This window comes from Camellia sinensis, chromosome 15, assembly GCF_055761805.1.
Source record: "Camellia sinensis isolate YWXY chromosome 15, ASM5576180v1, whole genome shotgun sequence".
Classification (NCBI taxonomy): domain Eukaryota; kingdom Viridiplantae; phylum Streptophyta; class Magnoliopsida; order Ericales; family Theaceae; genus Camellia; species Camellia sinensis.
The window spans coordinates 97431975-97450166 of record NC_138975.1 but is presented as its reverse complement, the minus strand read 5'-3'; the positions used below and the strand labels follow the sequence as shown (position 1 = coordinate 97450166).

Genomic DNA, 18192 nt, shown 5'->3' with positions numbered 1-18192 from the left:
TGCAACCAAAACATTTTGAAAAAAAAAGGTTTTAAGAGGGTCAAAAATAGTTTGGCCAAAATAGGTATTAGGTTAAGATAGTTGGGATTAAAGCTTGAATTTTGGTTTTCACGCTGAGGAATTTAAAAAATTGCACATTAATTTTCATCATCGAGTGTTAAGAATAAAGCGCCTAAGTCTTAAGGCCAGTCAAAATGGAGTGTCTACACTACCGAGGCTTTGATGGCAGTTTTTAGCTTAAATTGAATGCCATATTGCCCAAGCTCAATAACCCATTTTGAGATTCTTCCCGACATATCTGGTTTGTGAAAAATCCTCATGAATGAATATTCGGTGTAGACAATGATGCAATAAGCTAGGAAATAATGCATCAATTTTTTGGAGGTGATCACAAGCGCTAAAACAAGCTTCTCCAATAAAAAATATCTTGTTTCTGTGTCAAGTAGAGTTTTGCTTACGTAGAACTCGGGGGATTGCCCCTTTGCTAATTCTTTGACGAGTGTCGAACTTGTGACATGATTAGAAACGGCCAAATAAACATACAGCTTTTCCCTTAGCTCAGGGCTGGTGAGCAAAGGAGGTTTCGCTAGGTATTCCTTAAATTCCTACAATGCTTGGCTGCATTCTGGAGTCCATGAGAACTGAGCTTTTTTCTTCACTAACTGAAATAATGGTTGGCAGTAATCTGAGGATTGGCTAATGAACCTGTTAAGCGCAGCTAATATCCCTGTAAGTGCCTAAATTCCTTTTACTGATGTGGGTGGGGTTATATTAAGCAATACTCGAATATGCTCGAGGCTTGCCTCTATTCTCTGTTGGGTGATTATATAATTGAAAAACTTCCCCGAGCTAACCCCAAAGGCACACTTTGCTGCGTTTGGTTTCATCTTGAATCTTGTGAGGATCCCAAATGCTTCTCAAAGATCTGTTAAATGGTCCTCACTTCATTGTGACTTGATTACCATGTCATCAATAAAAATCTCGAGGTTATGCCTAATCAGATCATGGAACATCTTCGTAACCAAACGTTGGTACGATGTCTCCACATTTTTTAATCCGAACAACTGTTGGAAATGGTTATAAAATTCTGGATAAAACCAGAATTTTTTCCTAAGATTGTTGGACAATCTTCACTGTATTTAAAAAGATTAAATTCTGTTGTGTACAAAACAACAACAAGAATAAAAAGAAATAGAGAAAAGGAGAGAATTTGTTTGATTACAAAAATCAAACTCAAAATAAAAATAAATAAATAAAACCACAGATTTTATTTTGTTACAAAAACAAAATTAAAATCTGATTAAATAAAAACAGAATAAAATTAAACAACTTACTTGGTTAATTTATTTGAATAACTTTTCTGATCAAGTCCAGTGTTTGACACTGTGTCCTTAAGCCAGATTCGTCCTCTCCACGGTGCTTTCAGAATTTGGACGTCTATCTCCCAGGATGAAATGATCTTACCACAAACAATAGCAGCACTACAAATTGTTTGCCTTACGAACACACTAAGTGTTTACACTCTTTCTTTCGGAAATAAAATGCAGCAAGATGAAGAATATAATTAGCAGAGGATGGAGTACGAAAATTGGAATGAAATCCAAATGGGAGGCTAGTCTATTTATAGATGTAAAGGTGGCTTTTGGTTTTGAATTGAACAGGTATGAAACCTGTTAGATTCAAATTTAAACAGATTTGAATCTGTTTATTCAAACAGATAGAAACGGGAAGGGCTCTGTTTGGATGAGCAATAAATCCAAAACAGTTTAATTCTGTTTGAAAACGGGAAGGGCTCTGTTTGGATGAGCAATAAATCCAAAACAGTTTAATTCTGTTTGAAAACGGGAAGGGCCCTGTTTGGATGAACAATAAATCCAAACCAGTTTAATTTGAATTCTGGATTTTATTTTAATAAAAAATAAAATTAAATTCAAATGTTTTTGGCCCAAAAAGATCAGAAGCCCAACCCAACCACGCACCCGCGCCCAAGCCCAGGCCCAGCCCAGCCCGCCTAACCAGACGGACGGTGGCGCGTGTGTGGTGATTTTTGGGTCCAATGGGTCTAGCCCATTTTGCCCATAACCTCTCCTTCTAAAACACTTGGGTACCCCTTGGGGCACACCCCAAGTATCTCACCCTAAGCCTTATAAACCCTTTCAAAACTTCCCACCAAATCAATGTGGGACAAGCCAATTTACCACCTTAAGGAATTTCCACCAAAACTCCATTTCCATGGAGCACACTTTGGCTTCAATTTCCCATTCACTCGGTAATGGTTTTGAGCAACCAAATATACCACGTGAATCACAACGCGGCATAGAACGCGTTACCACTTTGACCCGAGTAAATCGACACTCGGGGCCCACCTAAAAAATAGACCGAACTTAACAAGGAAAATAAAATTACAGTATTTTCTAGTTTTAGTAACAAGAAAAGTAAAATGATTTTGTGTCATAATTTATTTTCTGGTTTAAGTAACTAGAAAATTAATTTGTGGTTTGGTTTTCTGATTTTTGTAATCAGATATTATTTCGGTATTTTATTTCACTAGTTTTAGTAACAAGGAAAATAAAATTATTTTGTATTGTAATTTATTTTCTGGTTTTAGTAACTAGAAATTAATTTTGTTAATCAATCATGTAACTTTGTGACTCGGTCACAATCTGTTAATTTTGTAAGTAACTTATGGTTTCGTTTGGTAGACCACTTATTTTTTGAACCCTTTGTGAAAAGGTGTTAATTCTTTTGACTTTATCATAGTTCATCGTGAGTATACATGAAAGAATTTGTTTCTAGAGTAAAAATATTAGTTTTACAAACTAATTTTATTTTTATTACAATGTGGATTCATAGTCTTGAATTGTTTCTGCACTTGAGTCGGAAAATATATATATATATATATATTCACAAGAACATTTTAAATGCATATTTAATTTGTTTATTTATGTACAAATCAAACTTATTAAATGAAGGTATGTTTTGTCATTTTGAAGTTTAAAGTTTAAATGCGTTGGATTTTATTTATGAGTTGAGAATCCTTTTATTTCATGATGCAAGTGATGGGATCGTGTATGATTAATTTATTTTGTTGATTCATTATTTTTAATTGATGCGTTTGATATGAATGTATGATATCAACTCAAGTTATTTCTTAACAATAATTTCAAGTGATTTGGAATGATAAATTGTTATGTCGACTTAGGACATAAGCAGGTTAATTTGAATATTTCTAATCAATTTTGAATGGGTGTTTAAACACCAGAGAAATTTAAACATGAAGATGTATGTAATTATATCGGTCCGTTTAATTGGGAAGTAATTTAAGAAATCTTTTATGTTGATTATTTAATTATGTGACATGAGATGTCATTAATAATTATTTTACTTGCGTAGTAGAATTTGTTAAACCATGAACCATTTTATTAATATGGGGGTGTATCTCTTGCATTAGTTGAGATAATTTAATTTTCTTCTGTCACAAATATTTTTATGACAGTGACATTTATTTGTTATTGAATTGCAAGAATGTATACAATCAAATGGGTTTTTGAATTGTTTGATTTTTAGGCAAAATTTTTTATGAGGATATGATTTTGTCAAAACATTAATTCTGACTTGAGTAGTCATAATTATTTTGGTTTTTTCTTGAATTTGTTTTGAAATTCATTGATTTATATTAGAAGTGATAGGGGTGGTGAATATAATACACCATTAAATGAATTTTGTGCACAACATGGCATTATTCACCAAACTACAGCCCCTCATTCTCCACAGCAAAATGGAATTGCTGAAAGGAAGAATAGAACCCTAAAAAAAATGATGAATGTCATGTTACTAAGTTCAGGCTTACCACAGAACTTGTGGGGGGAAGCAATATTGTCTGCTAATTATGTTCTTAATAGAATACCCCACAAGAAAACCAACAGCACTCCTTATGAATTGTGGAACGGTCGATCGCCTTCCTACAAATACTTAAAAGTGTGGGGGTGTTTGACAAAAGTTGAAGTTCCTGTTCCTAAAAAGACTAAGATTGGACCAAAAACAATAGACTGTGTGTTTATTGGTTATGCTCAGAATAGTAGTGCATATCGGTTTCTGACTTATAAATCAGAAATACCTGATATAAATGTGAACACTATTATAGAGTCAAGGAATGCTGTGTTTTTTGAACATGTCTTTCCTTACAAGAAAGGACAGGAATTAAGTTCACAGAAAAGAACTTATGATTGTACACAAAGTCAAGAAACTAATGACAATCAAACAAAAGAGACTAATAATAGTCTCGACCAACAAGATTTAACTAATGATGAACCAAGACGAAGTAAGAGAGTGAGAACATCAAAATCCTTTGGTCCAGATTTTCTGACATACTTGTTAGAAAATGAACCTCAAAGCTTTAAGGCAGCAATGACAGGTCCTGAAGCACCTTTGTGGAAAGAGGCTGTTAATAATGAAATTGAATCCATTATGCAAAATCATACTTGGGAATTGGTGGATCTTCCACCAGGTTCTAAACCTCTTGGATATAAATGGACATTCAAGAGAAAAATGAAAGTAGATGGTTCAATTGACAAGTATAAAGCAAGACTTGTTGTTAAAGGTTACAGACAAAAGGAAGGTCTGGACTATTTTGACACATATTCTCCTGTGACAAGAATAACATCCATTCGCATGCTTATTTCTATAGCAGCGTTGTTTAATTTAGAAATACATCAAATGGATGTTAAGACAGCTTTCTTAAACGGTGATCTAATTGAAGAGATCTATATGGAACAACCCGAAGGGTTTGTAGTATCAGGGAAAGAAAAGAAAGTTTGTCGACTTGTAAAATCCCTTTATGGATTAAAACAAGCACCTAAGCAATGGCATGGAAAATTTGATCATGCAATGCTTACTAATGGGTTTAAGATAAACGAATGTGACGAATGCGTCTATGTTAAAAACACTGTAAGGATATGTCCTAGTTTGTCTTTATGTGGATGACATGCTTATCATCGGAAGCAGTCAAAACATGATCAAATCAACTAAGCAGATGCTTAACAAAAGATTTGATATGAAAGATATGAGGGTCGCAGATATTATATTAGGAATGAAAATTACTAAAACATCTGACGGATATGCATTATCTCAATCTCATTATATTGAGAAAATTCTTGATAAATTTATCAAGGATGATTTGAATTTAGCTAGAACACCTGTAGACATCAGCCTTTATTTATCAAAAAATAAAGGAGATGCAGTGTCTCAGTTAAAATACTCCCAAATCATTGGAAGCCTAATGTACCTAATGAATTGTACTCGTCCTGATATAGCTTATGCTATCAGTAAATTGAGTAGGTACACTAGTAATCCTGGAGAAGACCATTGGAAAGCGATCATTCAGGTTCTTAGATATCTAAGATTTACTCGTGATCATGGTTTGAACTTTACTCGATATCCAGCAGTACTCGAAGGTTATTGTGATGCCAATTGGATATCGGATACTAAAGATTCAAAATCCACTAGTGGATATGTCTTTACTCTAGGAGGCGCTGCTGTTTCTTGGAAGTCCACGAAACAAACTTGCATCGCACGATCCACAATGGAATCCGAGTTCATTGCTTTAGACAAAGCAGGTGAAGAAGCAGAATGGCTTCGTCACTTCTTAGAAGACATTCCAATGTGGCCAAAACCTGTGCCAGCTATTTGCATTCATTGTGATAGTCAATCTGCAATAGGCAGGGCACAGAATCACATGTATAATGGTAAGTCACGACATATTTGTCGTCGACATAATACCGTAAGGCAATTGTTGTCAAACGGAATAATCTCAATAGATTATATCAAATCTAAAGAGAATATTGCGGATTCGTTAACAAAAGGTTTGACAAAAGAGCTAGTGTATAGTTCATCGAAGGGGATGGGATTAAAGCCTATTACATAAGAGTCGTCATAATGGTAACCCTACTTATATGACTGGAGATCCCAAGAACTAAGTTCAAAGGGACAACTAAGTTATGTATGGCTCACCAGAAATCACCAAGGGATTAAAAATTCCCTACCCATTCCTATGGTGAGAGTGATATCTGCAACATATGTTGTATGCAGGGGTATAAGGATAAGCTTTGCTTTTAATGATTACTTATATCTTGGTTAAGGCATAAAATCAAGACGAGTATAAGGAGATACTCACAATAAGAATCACCTATATGAGTGTTGAACTGGGGCCGGTTCTATGCAAATGAAAAGGCTAAATTCTCTAGAAACACTTATGAAAACCAGGCGCGTTCAAGGCCAAAATGAACACAACAGTGAGAACCACGATGTGTTAGAAGATATTTTGTGTGAAATCTATTGTCTTGGCTTACACAAACGGCTGAACAATTCAAGGCATCGCGTCCATTGGTTAGCCAGTAAGTCCGATAGGTTATCATTAGGGAAGGTTCAAAGCCGAAAACTACCTACCCTGATGCAAGATATTTTCGACTTATACTCTTTCGTTAAAGTCTGCATATTGTTGCATTTCCGTTGTCATCAAATTCCATTCATGTGGGGGATTGTTGGAAATGGTTATAAAATTCTGGATAAAACCAGAATTTTTTCCTAAGTTCGGTCTATTTTTTAGGTGGGCCCCGAGTGTCGATTTACTCGGGTCAAAGTGGTAACGCGTTCTATGCCGCGTTGTAATTCACGTGGTATATTTGGTTGCTCAAAACCATTACCGAGTGAATGGGAAATTGAAGCCAAAGTGTGCTCCATGGAAATGGAGTTTTGGTGGAAATTCCTTAAGGTGGTAAATTGGCTTGTCCCACATTGATTTGGTGGGAAGTTTTGAAAGGGTTTATAAGGCTTAGGGTGAGATACTTGGGGTGTGCCCCAAGGGGTATCCAAGTGTTTTAGAGGGAGAGGTTATGGGCTAGACCCATTGGACCCAAAAATCACCACACACGCGCGTGCCGCCGCCGTCCGTCCGTCCGGTCGGGGCTTGGCGCGGGTGTGTGGTTGGGTTGGGCTTCCAATCTTTTTGGGCAAAAAACATTTGAATTTAATTTTATTTTTTATTAAAATAAAATCCAGAATTCAAATTAAACTGGTTTGGATTTATTGTTCATCCAAACAGGGCCCTTTCCATTTTCAAACAGAATTAAACTGTTTTAGATTTATTGCTCATCCAAACAGAGCCCTTCCCGTTTTCAAACAGAATTAAACTGTTTTGGATTTATTGCTCATCCAAACAGAGCCCTTCCCGTTTCTATCTGTTTGAATAAACAGATTCAAATCTGTTTAAATTTGAATCTAACAGGTTTCATACCTGTTCAATTCAAAACCAAAAGCCACCTTTACATCTATAAATAGACTAGCCTCCCATTTGGATTTCATTCCAATTTTCGTACTCCATCCTCTTCTAATTATATTCTTCATCTTGTTGCATTTTATTTCCGAAAGAAAGAGTGTAAACACTTAGTGTGTTCGTAAGGCAAACAATTTGTAGTGTTTCTATTGTTTGTGGTAAGATCATTTCATCCTGGGAGATAGACGTCCAAATTCTGAAAGCACCGTGGAGAGAACGAATCTGTCTTAAGGACACAGTGTTAAACACTGGACTTGATCAGAAAAGTTATTCAAATAAATTAACCAAGTAAGTTGTTTAATTTTATTCTGTTTTTATTTAATCAGATTTTAATTTTGTTTTTGTAACAAAATAAAATCTGTGGTTTTATTTATTTATTTTTATTTTGAGTTTGATTTTTGTAATCAAACAAATTCTCTCCTTTTCTCTATTTCTTTTTATTCTTGTTGTTGTTTTGTACACAACAGAATTTAATCTTTTTAAATACAGTGAAAATTGTCCAACAACAACATCACCTTGTAGCAGAACAACCCCACAGGGGTAATGATGGTCGTTTTCTCTTGATCATCTAGGTGCGTAGCTATTTGATGTTTCCGTCAATATGCATCCAAAGAGCTCATCATCTGGTGTCCAGATGTGACATCTATCAACTGGTCAATTTTTAGAAAATGAAAGCTATCTTTTGGACATGCTTTGTTTAGGATGGTGAAGTCCGCACAGACTCTCTACTTTTCATTCTCTTTTTTTACGACGACGGTATTGAACAACCACTCCAAATATTGAACCTCGCGGATGGTGGTAACCTTGTTACTTCCTCTTTAATGGCTTTCTTGTGCTGTGGTGCTAACTTCCTATTCTTCTGTATTATTGGTTTGAAGTTCAGATTCACATTTAGCTTGTGGCGAGCCACTTCTAGATCGATCCCCTCGATCTCGTATTGAGTCCATGCAAACACATCCCTGAATTGTAATAGGAAGTGGACCAATCGATCCCTCTATTTCGAACTAACTCTTTCCAACGAAAAAGAATTTTTCCTCGTCTGTTGGGTCAATCGGTATTTTTTCTAATTCTTCTGCACCTTTTTCGGACAACTCTATGCTGACCTGCTCTTCGTTTTCCTTATGTGCTTGGACCTTCTGAATTCTTTTGTTTGAGGAAGACACTACCATGCATTGCTTAACAGATGTTTGATCGCCCCTGATCTTTCCAATGCCCTCTCCTACTGGGAATCGTATAACCTGATGAAAAGTATATGGAACTACTCTCATTTTGTGAAGCCATGCCTTTCCCATTGTCGTGTTGTATGAGGAGAGGACGTTCACCACCTGAAATTTCACTTGCTGGGTCACTGTTCCCACACTTATTGGACCATCAAACACATTTTTCTCCATATATCTATCCAAATAATCATTCATCAACCATCACTCTAACTTTAGTGGGGGAATTACTTATTTAGTTTTTCATAAATTGCATTGTAACGAAAGATTTTTTAAAGTTGTAGTTGTCATTGGTAGAGCAGGAATAACAATTATCTATTGTTTTTTTAAGAACATCTTTAATCTTTAATATTTTTTTTCATCAAATTTAGATTTGATGATAAAATGCTCAAAAACTAAAAATCATTTCATCAAATGTTTATCAAATTAAAGGGAGAATTTTTTTTCATCAAATTGAAAATTCATCAAATCTTTTATCAAATTTGAATTTTATTTAAATGTAAATAGATAAAGCATTTGAGATAAATATATATATATATATGCATATATCCTCAATTTTGATGAAAATGAAAATTTGAGATACCAGGAAAATTTTTAAAAATATTTTGATAAAAAGTTGAATTAGTTCATATTAAATTAAATGAAATAGTAGTGAAGAATTGGATATGCTGTAATTTCATTGGGTTCAATTTGCAAAATCGTAAACATTTTGGCTAAATTTTTACGTTTGCTTGTAAAGAAATTCAAGATTGAATGGTGTCCCTTGACATCACTATTAATTAGACTTAAAACGAAAAAACATTTGACACAAATTTGTAAAACATGTAAATAAGTTATTCCCTTAATATCGCACAACAATCTAGAGAAAATCTTACCATACCTATATTAGAACCGGAGCTAAGGTCGCACTACAGTTCTCACTTTGATAATTTAAATCGTTCATTTTGTATATCATTCCCCAAATGTCTATTTAAATAATTGTATCCTCTTAATTTAATTGTGTTTGTCTTTAAAAAATATTTGATTTATTTTTAGAAATACATTTATCATTTATTTTTTTAAGGGTAAATTACACTAACACTCCTAAGGTTTCTATTTAATATAAATCTCTCCTCACATTTGAAAAATTATATTTCCCTCCCTGAGGTATGTAATCTCGTTATAAATTGTCCTCTGGATTACTGATGTCATGCCCTAAAATTTTCTAAATGATCATCTTGCCCTTATTTCTACCATTTATTTTTCCTATTATCATGATTACATTCTACAACTTTCCATCGTTAAATTTTACCTAAACATATTCTTATTGAGTAATGATATACAAAACTAAATTTTATATTGAATTTTCAAATATAATGATATAACTTAATAGTAACCTTTCATTTTAAACAAAACACCATTAACATGATTTATATTTATAATAATATCACTATCACAACATTTTTATGATATTTTTTGTATACATTTTTATGCATGAGTATAATTTTTCATTTTTATGTCTACCATTATATTTAAATTAAATCAATTTAATCTAGATCTATTTAAAAAGTATAAAATTTACAAAAAAAAAAAAAAACTTTAAAATAATCCATTGAATGCAACAAAATAAGATAATGTATTGAATTTTTTATTTTTTATTTTTTTAAATATATCTAGATTAGGTGTATCTAAAAAATAAAAAATACTTAAAATATAAAAAAAAAATCATTAAAAATAAAAAAAAACATGAAAAATATAAAAATTAATTTTTTTTGTGAGTTAAACCAAAGAAGATGATTGTCATTTTTATGAAAATGACATGAACAAAATACCTATTTTATTTTATTATTTTATATGTATAAAGACTAAAAAACAAATATATCATTTTAATTTAACAAGAGGGTAAATATAATTTTTCGAATATGAGAGAGACATTTATATTAAATAAAAATCTCTGAGGATAAACATGATAAAACGATGATATTAGAATTATAAAATCCACTTTATTTTTTAAAAAATGAAATAATATATGTGGTGAATCACATGGGATTAGGCAATACTTTTCAATCTATTTTATTTGGCATAAATGTTTGAGTTGGGTTGGAACTATTTTAATCATAAAAATATAAAATAATTTTTTAATTTAATAAGATAAAATATCACATCTAAACTATAATTATTTTAATTTTTCTCTCATAAAAGTTAAAAAATTCAAAAAAAATCATCCCAAATAAGATTTTTTAGCCTCAAATTAAAATAATTAAAAATTAATAAGTCAAAAAATTAACATACATCCCAAATGAATGCTATATTTTGGATAGACAGATAGAAGGAGATTGCTATAGTTATATTTCTGTACGAGGGCGAAATATTCTCTGCTTTCCGTACTCCTTGGAGTTCAAGCTTCGCGTGACGGCGTCTAACCTGACAACACAGAGAACGGTGAGCTGCCCGGCGGTGGTATGCCGGATAGACCCTCCGACGATCAAGTCAGATCACTAGAGAAAGAAGGAGGCTATTCGAGAGAGAGAGAGAGAGAGAGAGAGAGTATTTCAGATAGCGCAAGTTTCTTACCTCTAACGTTCACCTTTCACTCTTATTTCTAGGCTGGCCATGCAGCCTCAGGATTGTGCGCGCACTACCTCTGCTGTCCTCTCCTGGACAGGTGGCAGTGCTCGCCTCTCACCACCTTACGCGTGTAAAGGTCTAATCCTCCAACCAGTACACGCAGAACTGCCAAACGGTATTGACGCGTGCTTAGAGCAGATTTCGTCTCCCTCACGCCATTGGCCCAGGTAGCACACTCAATTGGAGTACCGCGACCGACTTATTCCTTGTGGAGAATTGCCACCACAGATAACACAACCGAGCTATGTATGGCCGACCTGTCCCTTGGCAAGGGGCAAGAGTGTGATGCTCATGGCCGAGCTGGGTAGGACCGGTCAGTCCTGGTTGACCGGCCATGAGGCATGCCGGCTTCTCCCCGTTCTACCTCCATTCTTGGTTATATAAAGCTGGGCCATCTCAGCTGACGGGTTGGAGGCATGCCGACCCTCGTCTCGCCTCGCCCTTAGACTATCTCGGGCCTCTTTAGCTCGGTCACCTCAAATCACTACGCGTCTAGCCGAATGCCTTTCCAGTCATAGCTCGATCAGGTCTCAATCCATGCCTGGCCGACCAATCCCTTCGGATATACACGACAGGTCGGGGGCCGCGCCAACTGAGAACACAGCTCGGCACCATGAGATTTTGACGAACTTGCGTTACCGTAACTCGGCCGTACAGTCCGGTCCAAATCTCCCATCTCAATTGCCCCTTAATCCCATCCGAGCTAATCGTGATTGGGGTTACCACCATGGCCGAGCTAACGGTCCTCTAGTTGCGCTAGTACCAAGCCGAGCGTGATCGGCTTCGAAGCCGTTACCGAGCTTTCCCATTTGGTCGGTCATTGCTTCAGTAGTCTTGTCGAGGGTCGTACAACCGTACTGACAGCCGTCCTTTCGATGCCACGTGGCTTCATCTCATTGGCCCTGTGCAGCCTCAAAGCTGTCTTTTCATGCGCGAAATTCAAACGGCGCAGCCGTTTGGTTTTTCCCCCTTTTTATGCACAAACGAAAGGTCATTTGCACCCTCACTATTCACTTTCTTTCCAAGCAAAACCCTCGCCCCCAAGCTTCCCAATCATTCCCTCCAAGCCTCCATCTCCACATTCATCCATTCTTGCTCTTGTAGAAGCCATACTCAAGCTCGTGAGGCCTACTTTGCTTCGCATCTGCTTTTGGTGAGTTCTCTATCCCTTCATTGCATTTTCTGTTTCCGTTTCCCGTATCTTCATATTTGTTCTTCATTTTTGTGCTATTGTTCTTCATGTTCTTTGCTTGGGACTATCGATGTTCCCTCTTATGCGTAAAACCTGTACACCCTAGGGCAAATGGAAACTGTAGGAATGGAAGGGGCCCTCGTACCCTTGGTTCGAACGAACGAGCCCCATTTCTAGGATGAACAATTTGAATCTGGGTAGAACCGAGCTAAATGCTTATTTCGATCCGTAAGTGGAACTTCAACCGAGCAAAAACTGGTTTGTGGCTTCTTCTCGGGGCCTTGACCGAGCTGAATACTTAATTAGATCGGTAAATAGGACTGAACCGAGCTAAAACTTGGTTCGAGTTTTCTTCTTGGGCCTTGACCGAACCAATAATAGAGTAAGAACCAAACCATGAAGGCTGAATCAGCCGTGCAGTTGAGCCGCGATAGGGGTCAGACCGGCCAAACTCCCAAAAAGCCTTTCTCCGAGCTAAGAGTTCCAATATCAGCCGTGCAATTAATGTCGTGCTAACCCTTGGGGCTTATTATTATTTATTTTTTAACAATGCAGAATAAACTAGGACCGATCAGGCCAGTCCAGAACCCTCACTGGTGGAGCTCAAAGTCCGAGCAAATACACCAGAATTTTCCGCCGAGATACAAATTAAACCACCAAATAAGTAAAACCGAGGTAGATGGGGAAGTACCGGTTCATAGTGAGCTCACCCGGTGCACTAGCTGAGTTTCGTAGGGAGTATAACATTCCAGATGATGTCCATTTAGAACTGGCCAAGAAGGGAGATACCCCATTGGGTGACCTAGATCAGTGCCCCTTCATGGTCGTATCCATCGTGGAATGAGGGCTTCGCTTCTCGGTCCAACCCTTGATTTGCGAATTTTTGAGGCAGACAAGGCTTTGTCCGACCCAAGTCTCGAACAACATGTACAAGATAATAAACGATGTGGCCGAGCTGAATAGGAGGCTCGGTCTCAATCTCGGTCTTGCCGAGATATTACATCAATACAGCCTTAGCAAAAATAAGGGTGGGTTTTGCTGGTACCTGAAGGTCAAGAAGGGCCGAGCAAAATTCACAGAGGGTAACCCAGATAAGGAGACAGACGACGATGACTTCTTGTGGGTGTCCGATCGTTATGAGGACACCGAGGTGCCCATACCGAGCTGGTATATTAGGAAAGATTTTGGCAGTGCTGGTGAGTAGCTCGGCAAACTGCACTACATTCTTTTTGCACTGATTTTCTTCTTGCCGATCTAACACCTGTCCTCTTTTTTGTAGATTACAAGCTCTTGGCCGATGACTACTCCCGAGCTAATCAAGAGGCCATCAGAGTTCTACTTCGTCATCCGGCCGAGGAAAGGGAGTCTCCAAAACTCCTCGGCTTCGAACCGACCTACCACTACACAGCACCGGGTGACTGACTTTCTTCGTGCGCCTTCTCTAGAACCAGATCCAAGTCTCCCAGTGATCAAACTTGTTCCCCTCACCGCTGAACAAGAGATGGCAAAAATCAGGGCAATCAAATCAATGATAACCAGAGAACCGAGCGACTCCCAGCCACCAGAGGTACCTGGGGGGACTTCCTCCACTACAGCTGAGCAAAGGGAGGGGGCTGTGCTGGCTCTTGCAAGCGAACATCCAACAGGCCGGTCAAAGAAGCGACCAAGAAAAGACCAAACCGGGCAACAACTAGTCGACGAAGATTCAACCGAGCGCGCATCCATCGAGTTAGTTGACCAAACCGAACAACTGAGCGGGCCATCCAAATCCACTACGACCCCCCCGGTCTGGGTGCCCGAGATTAAGTACAAAGGCCGGGCTGTCTCTGAGGCCGACTTAGTGTACGCGGACAAGGATTACTCCCCCGGTTTCAACATGACCAAGGGGCTGATCCTTCCCGCCGACATGAAGAAGCACGACGAGCTGTCTGACCTGAAGGTGCTTCGCTCGGCAGCAAAATCGATCATTTTGGTAAGTTCCACGCTTTTTTCTTCAAGTTGTTGACCGGTTTTTGCTTGGTTTTCTGAGCGTTTACAATCTTTCATTTGTTTTCAGGCCACGCAAAAGAACTATTTAGCGCACGACCGAATGATCGCAGTGCGGCAGAGCTTGCGGGATGCCATAGCTGAGAACAAGGCCCAAAAGGCCGAGATAGCGAAGCTTAAGGCCGCTCAGGAAGCAGTTGAGGCCGAACGAGATAACCTGAGCCAAAAGGTTGACCGAGCTGAAGCGGACAAATAGCGGGCCATGAAGTCGACCAAAGCCCGGTATCTCGCCAAGCTGAGGAAGCTGCGCGATGCCCATAAAGAGGAGAAAGATAAGGCGGTTAGCGACGCCGAAGACAGGGGCTATGCTCAAGGCGAAAAAAACGTATGAACGGAAGGTGCAGGCGACCAAGGACATCTTTTTCCAATGCGGTTGGAAAGCTGCCGTGGAGAAAGTTGGCCTTGGTCAGGATACAGACATGTTCCTACATCCGCTTGCGGCCTTCATACCGCACTATATGCAGGCCTATGCGAGCGCCGCGTAGAAGAGGCTCATAAAGGAGGCCAAAAAGAAAGCCGCGGAAGAAATCGTTGCCGCGCAACAAACCGAGCAAACTTCTCCTGAAGCATCTCGGGATGCCGAAGATCAAGTAGCCGATCGGGAGGTTGTTGCGGTGGAGGACGCGGATGATGAGTTGGAAGAAGGCTTGCTCGAGCACAGTGCGGAGGTTGCCGAGTAGACTCTGGAGGTCGCCGAGCAGACGGTTGACCAGGAATTGGACTGAAATGCCCCCTCCTATTTCCTGCTTTATTTTCGTCTCTTTTCTTTCTTTGTTTAATGTAACCGGGCTAGGGCCCCACAATTGTAATGCAATTTCCTCAATCAATGAAATTTTAACTTTTTGCCTGCTGATCTTTTCTTTTTGTTCGGTTGCAACGTGCAAAATGTCCTGATTCAAACTTTAATGTACCACAACTGATAGGTCGGCTGGCCGCTCAGAATTTCTTCAATTTAAATGTTCGCGGCTACTCTCAACTCGGTTTTTCTTCTTTTTTTTTTTTTTTTTGAACGAACCCAAAAATTTTCATTCGGCCGAGCAAAAATTACCACTGCCGTTCTGGCTTTGACAACACTTCAAGTCTTTTATTTGAGCGGGCAAAAATCAGCTTGGCCTTAAAAGAAGTTGCACAAATTTCAGTTATTTCGCTTCGGCCGAGCAAAACCAGCTCGACCATTAAATTGGACAAATCACCGATATTCTGACATGGAGTTGGATAGAACGCCAACATTTCCTTTCTCCGAGCGAAGTCAACTCGGCCTCTTGTAAGTTGGACAAGGCACCAACATAGCGCTTGGCCGAGCAAAGTCAGCTCGGCTATTATTTGTTAGACAACACCAACATTTCGTTTTGGCCGAGTAGAATCAGCTCGGCCTTAACATTGGGCAAAACACCAATATTTCATTTAGGTCGGTCATGACGCCAACATCCCAATTGGGCGAGCGAAAAACCAGCTCGGTCCTTACGTGAATTGTTCCATACACCAATCATTTCGTTGGACAATAATACACCACTGTTGGTGCGGCCCGCTTCTATACCAGCGAGAGAAGATTAGTCCGGTCCCATTCAGGTCGGTCATTTTGGGTCTGGCATCTGCAGTGGCCTTGTATCCTTGCGGTGTCATTGTATGGAAAGATGCGATACAAAACAACAAGAGGGCTATTTTTCATTACAAAAAGCAGTACTATCTTTACATCAAATGCCAAAAGGCTAAAGGTCTAAAAAGCTAAGCAATTACATTTTAAAAGTAAAAGATCTTAAGGTTGGCTGCATTCCACGGTCTGGGGACAGCTTTGTCATCTAAATCTTCCAGATGGTATGCCCTTTTGCCAGCGAGACCAGTCACCTTGTATGGTCCTTCCCAATTTGCACCGAGCTTTCATTCGCCAGGAACCACCAAGTTGCCCAGTACTTTTCTTAAGACCCAGTCCCCAATCTTGAACAGCCTAGGGTGCATAGCCTTGTTGTATTTCTTGGAGAGTTCTTGCTGATAGGCCGCTATGTGGATTAGGGCCCGCTCCCTCCTTTCCTTGGCAAGGTCTAGCTCCAATGCCACTGCTTCATTGGTCAAATCTGGCTAGAAGCTTTTGGACCGGATGGTTGGCATGCCAATTTCCAGCGGGATAACGGCTTTCATGCCATAGGCCAAGGCAAACGGAGTCTCTCTGGTCGACCGTTTTGGCGTAGTGCGGTACGCCCAGAGTACGTTAGGAAGTTCTTCAGCCCGCTTCCCCTTGGCCTTCTCAAGCCGCTTCTTCAGCCCGTCCAGGATGGTCTTGTTTGAGGCCTCTGCTTGACCATTTGACTGCGGATAGGCCGGCGTTGAATTATAGAATTCGATCTTCAGCTCTTCGCAAAATCCGCGAAAGAGTTTCCCATCGAATTGAGTGCCATTATCTGAGATGATGGCCTTGGGTATACCGAAGCGAGTGATAAGATTTTGCCAAACAAACTTCTTCACATCCTTTTCCTTTATGGTCGCCAGTGGCTCAGCCTCAACCCACTTTGTGAAGTAGTCGGTGGCGGCGATGAAGAATTTGCGATTGCCTGGGGCTGCTGGGAGTGGCCCCATTATATCCAATCCCCAGAGTGCGAACGACCAAGGACTTGTAAGGGGAAGCAATTCTCTCGCTGGCTGGTGGATCTGATGAGCAAATTTCTGGCACTTTTCACATCGGCGAACGTATTTCTGTGCGTTTGCCTGCTTGTACGGCCACCAATAACCTTAGAAAATTACTCTGTAAGCCAATGACCTTCCCCTAGTATGGCTGCCGCAGATGCCTTCATGGATCTCATAAAGGAAGGCTTCCACCTTAGCGGGGTGAACGCACTTTAGATACGGCCCGGTAAAGGACTTCTTATACAAGGCTCCGGACGGGGAGAGCCAAAACTGCTCTGACTTGGCCCGGATCTTGTTGGCCGCCTTCTTCTCTTCTGGTAGAACTCTATCTCTCAGGAAGATGATGATGGGGTCCATCCAAGAAGGACCCAAGTCGCCGCAGAGCACCTCGGTCATTTCCGGTTCCTCAATGCTTGGCCGAGGTAAAAATTCTATCGTCAAGGGGTTAGGAAAAGTTGTCTGAGCAGAAGCAAGTCCGACTAATTCATCAGCTACATTGTTTTCTTCGCGGTTGATCTGTTCCACTCTTACGGCCTTGAACTTCTTGATTTCGGTGCGCACCAGTTCCTGATATTTCGCCATTCGCTCATCTCGGGCCTTATACTCCCCTGAGATTTGATTGACCGCCAGCTTGGAATCGCTGAATACCATAAGGGCTGACGCTTTCATTCTCAATGCGCTTCTGAGTCCAGGAAGGAGGGCTTCATACTCCGCCTCGTTGTTGGATGCTGGGAAGCCGAGCGTAATTGCTTGCTCGATGATCAGCCCGTCCGGTGAAGTCAGTACGATACCCAGCCCGGCCCCATGCCTATTGGATGCCCCATCGACGAAGAGCTTCCACATCTCGCCAATAAACAGCTTTCAGCAATCGGAGGGGTTCTGGGAACTTCTCAATCCCAAGTCTTTGATCGGTTCATTCTGGTCTTTTTCCTTGCCTTGGTTGAGTCCGTCTTCTACGAAATCGCCCGGCTCTTCTAGTTCAGTCACTCTTTGCCCTTCCTCCACTTGCGAGCCAACACTAGTTTCTATTGCCAAAACCATGGGCTGCGCTAAATCCGTACCAGCCAAATCAGCCGGGCAAACTGGATGTGTTCCAGGGGCAAATTCTGCCACAAAGTCTGCAAGAGCTTGAGCCTTGATTGCGGTACGCGGTCAGAACTTGATATCGTACTGCCCCAATT

General features: G+C 39.6%; 1 protein-coding gene across 1 annotated transcript; it reads right to left on the bottom strand.

The window, feature by feature from the left end:
- Positions 1-17116: 17116 nt before the first annotated feature.
- LOC145813144 (uncharacterized) lies at positions 17117-17854 on the bottom strand. Its single transcript, XM_082908416.1, has one exon. The coding sequence runs from the start codon at positions 17852-17854 to the stop codon at positions 17117-17119; it is 738 nt and encodes a 245-aa protein (XP_082764542.1).
- Between the last annotated feature and the right edge of the window lie 338 nt (positions 17855-18192).

Bases quoted from the DNA above. Each gene is read 5' to 3' on its own strand.
- LOC145813144 (XM_082908416.1), bottom strand. From the start codon at position 17,854: ATGTGGAAGCTCTTCGTCGATGGGGCATCCAATAGGCATGGGGCCGGG.